Source organism: Uloborus diversus, chromosome 5 (assembly GCF_026930045.1).
Source record: "Uloborus diversus isolate 005 chromosome 5, Udiv.v.3.1, whole genome shotgun sequence".
In the NCBI taxonomy this organism is placed as follows: domain Eukaryota; kingdom Metazoa; phylum Arthropoda; class Arachnida; order Araneae; family Uloboridae; genus Uloborus; species Uloborus diversus.
Window position 1 is genome coordinate 65,512,497 of NC_072735.1, and position 3,986 is coordinate 65,516,482.

Sequence of the window (3,986 nt, forward strand, 5' to 3'; positions counted from 1 at the left end):
ACAGCCAGGCCCAGATCTATAAATTTTTGGGCTCCCCTGCACAAAATCAGCAGGGCCCCAAACAGCCCACTGGATTCCTCTTGCCCCCCACCCGAAAAGAAAATTTCTTTTAACGAGCGATGTTGTATGTTTTTAACTGCTTCAATATTTCTCCTAAAACTTTGAAAATAATTTGATTATTTTATTTATTTTTATTATTATTGGTTTATTATTTCAGGTTTTTAAGTTACTTTTTTAAAACACTTCTGGGTAGCTATGTCGGTTTAATTATCCTGATTTTAGAAACTCATTTATTTATAAGTTACGATAGGAGGAGAACAAGCCTCCCATAACTCCCCACTGCCCCCCCCCCTCTCGCTTATGCATTTTAGTAATATGCATTGAGTTTCAAGTTTTCCTCAAATTTTTACAAAAACATTACAAAATATATTCAACTGTTAAAGCTTGAGACAAGGACTTTTAGATTTTATTTATTTTTTGATCTTTTGGGCCGTGGGCCTTTTGAAAACTTACCCCCCTCCCCCACGGGGCCTGCGGGGGGCACCTAGATCAAGCCTGCATACAGCCATGGAAGAAATCTTCATTTGCACTAGATTACACTGTTTGCTCATCTGATTTTAAGTAATTAGCATGCTGTAATCAAAATTTTAAGAATAAATCATAATTTATTAGATAATCTTTAAGCTTAATTTTGAGGATAACTTAAAAATAATTACTTTCTCACTTTTTGCTAAATTTATGCGTTAAATCAAAACTTTGTTTAGGGTCATTCCACGTCAATTCAACCAAGCCATGACACCCTCCGACTCAGATTTTGATGAAACTTGGTGAGTTTAGTCCTTTGATGTAAAAAAGTATCCACATCAATTTTTTCTTCTTAATCTGCTTTAGTTTTCATTTTACAGAGAGTCAAACTTTTGAATTTTTCGTATTTTCTAAACTATGACGATTCTGCTCGTTGATTGAAAATAATTTGTATTTCATTTATTTTTCAGCCAATTTTTATGAAAATTTACAGTAATATTGATGAAAGTATGAGGATTTCAGAAAAAAATGTAAAAAAATTCTAAATAATATTTTAAAAGTAGAAAAAAATTGTTTTCGTAATTTTTTTTCTAAAAGTATGAAATACTTTAAAGTCAATATCAACCAAAGGGAATATGATAATCAAAAATATTCTTTTATCCTGATGATCTTAGATGTGTGTTCTGCCATTAAAAAAAAAATAAAATTAATGGCTTTTTCAGTTCTTTATATTTTTAGCTTAAAAATAAATCTGCTTCATTGCTTTTATTTTTTTTAATTTTATTTTTTATGTATTTATTTTCCCACATTATTATTAAAAAATGAGTGTATTTAAAAATATAAATATCTCAGTAATTTGCACATGAAATACTCTTAATTTTTATTTTATTCATAAAAATGCTATTTTTTACTAATTTCATCACACAGTACATTAGTGCAGCCAGAAATACCTTCTGGAGGAGGTTTTTGGACCAAAAATACCTACTGGAAGGGGTTTTTGGACCAAAAATACTTTCTGAAATTGGTTTTTTTGATTAACAATACTTTCTGAAGGGGATTTATTGATCAAAAATATCTTCTGAAAGGGGATTTTTTCATCAAAACAGTCCTTTCATATGCAGAAATACTGTATTAGAATACGTATATATGTTAAAACCAATGCCTTTGGGAGAATTTTAAAAGCATTTTCTGCCTTTTAAAAAAATAAAATTAATGGCTATTCCATTTCTTTTTATGTATGTATATATTTAAAACAAAATATTTTCAAAAAATTTTCATTACCAATTTGTTTACATAGCTGTATTACTTGCTAGAATAAAGAGCTTACAAACACAATTTTTAATGTATTATTTTATTAAACATTCAGCATCTATCAAATCAGCCTGTTATTCCTATTATTTACAAGATAATTTTTTATTTACTTTTTCTCTGAAATATTGATTCCACTTAAATGTTTTTCCAACTTCTTTATGTAGTGTGATTAATATTTTATTACCTTTTTTAGAAATTCAAACTTTTTCAGAAATATTTTGTGATGCAGACAAATAGTTTGAATTCTTGTTCTGATTCAGTTTGTAGCTTTAGGAAAATTTGTTCATTTTCACACAAATCATCAACATTTTCTATAACTTGTGTGCTCCATGACTAAATTTGTGACAACGAGTTAATGTCAACTCTTCTACACTACACTTATCTTCCATTTTTCTTACTAAAACAGGTAAACTGTTAACTAGTAGTAGTTAACAGTAAACTGTTAAACTAACTGCAGCTCTAAGCACACAGAACATCTAAATGCAACTTACTGTCAGTGGCGGATTGGTTAAAAAAATCGGCCCTGGCATTAGGAGATGTAGAGCCCCATAGCTCTTATGGGTATTAAACTTAACGATTAGGATATCACTTAAATATGAGGAAATTATTCTTAACAACTAATTATGTTTTGTTTAAACAAAATTCAACAGATAGGAACACTTCTGCACTTTAATGGTGTACAGTATTAGCTAAAGCTTTTTTTTTGGGGGGGGGGGGGATTGTGATTGTAATTGTCCATTTTTAAGTATTTTTATAATGCCCGGAACTTGATTGAATATTTCCGTACTGATAACACTGCTTGGCTAGTATTCTTTTTCTTAAGAAAAAGAATGTTAATCATGTACCGATAGCCTAATCTGAGAGTAATTTTTAAGTTATTCAAAAACTTTCTTCCCTACTATTGTGTAAGATTCACACTTACTTTAAAGTGACTGAGGGAGTAGTCATACCATTGATGTAATATGCAGCTATTTATTCCATTAAGTCCAACGAGATTCTGAAAAATAATGCAGAAATTAACCTTATGCATAGAATAAAAGTTCAAACAAGCTCTTTCTGACACAGTTCACACCTACAATAAGATGTGAAGCTACACTTACAAATCTAGAGAAAACTTCTAAAATTGTCTGAATTTTGATTACCTCCTTTACAATTACGGCCCCAGCTGGAATCCCCAAAATTCAGCATATGTTCTAACTGTTCATTTCGCTTAAATTACTTTTCTTTCTGACTTTTGTTTCGCAATGTCAAAATTTACATTCAATTTGAAATGAATAGTATACGTGGATAACCTGTCATGAAGATGGATATCGTGACGTTTTGCGACATCGCGACATAAAATCGTTTGTATAAACTATAGGGGGAAAATAAATGAAATGACCAACACCAAAACAACTTGTGTCTCTTGCTCTTAAATGAGCATTAAAATTAAACTGCTTGCCAGAACAGCTATAGCTTAAACTAAATCCAACTGAGCATGAAGTTGAACAGAGATAAACACCAATAGAATAATTAACCACACCCCCTACCACATGAAAAAAAAAATGAACAAGAGGTACAGAATGTCAGACAGAAAAGAAAAAGAATTAAAATATTTTGAATAATTTTAGTGCTTAGACATAATTACTGAAAAACTTGAACATTTATCTTGTTTACGAAGAATCACATTACCAACACAGAAAACTCTTCTGCTCTTTTGAATCACATGCCATTTCCTTTCACTTCACAAACCAAAACATTGCTTACGTTCGACGACCTTAACCGGTAGCTACCAGTTTGTTGACCACGTGACAACTTTAGATTTGATTTTGATTCAGGATGGAGGACTCCTCGAAGAACGCTTCTGCTTACGTACCTCGCTTCTCCTTCGAATATATTGGATCACAGGAAGCGGAAAAAGGGCAAACTCGCTACAGACGCGGGCCAAGGGGCCCTTCTCAGGGCCGGTGGGATTTATCCCATCACCGAAATCCCGTCTAATGCTCATAGGCGGATTTAGGACTGAGTTCCTGGGGGGGGCAGGATTTTTTTTTTTTTTTTAGAGCAACATTTTTAATTGCCCTCCCCGACCATCTCTCCCATGTTTTTATCTGTTTTCTGTGATTCATAAGGCCTACTTTTTTATGTGTCGTTTACATTACTGTGTGAAA

The 3,986-nt window shown here is 31.9% G+C and overlaps 1 protein-coding gene across 1 annotated transcript in view; it reads right to left on the reverse strand.

Annotated features, from left to right (window-relative positions):
* The window catches only part of LOC129222349 (HCLS1-binding protein 3-like), a gene marked incomplete in the record, with an annotated part of 45,756 nt that extends 42,923 nt beyond the window's left edge, over positions 1-2,833 (reverse strand). The window contains 1 exon segment of the mRNA XM_054856844.1: positions 2,770-2,833. Within this exon segment, the coding sequence (XP_054712819.1) occupies positions 2,770-2,784 (15 nt within the window).
* Between the last annotated feature and the right edge of the window lie 1,153 nt (positions 2,834-3,986).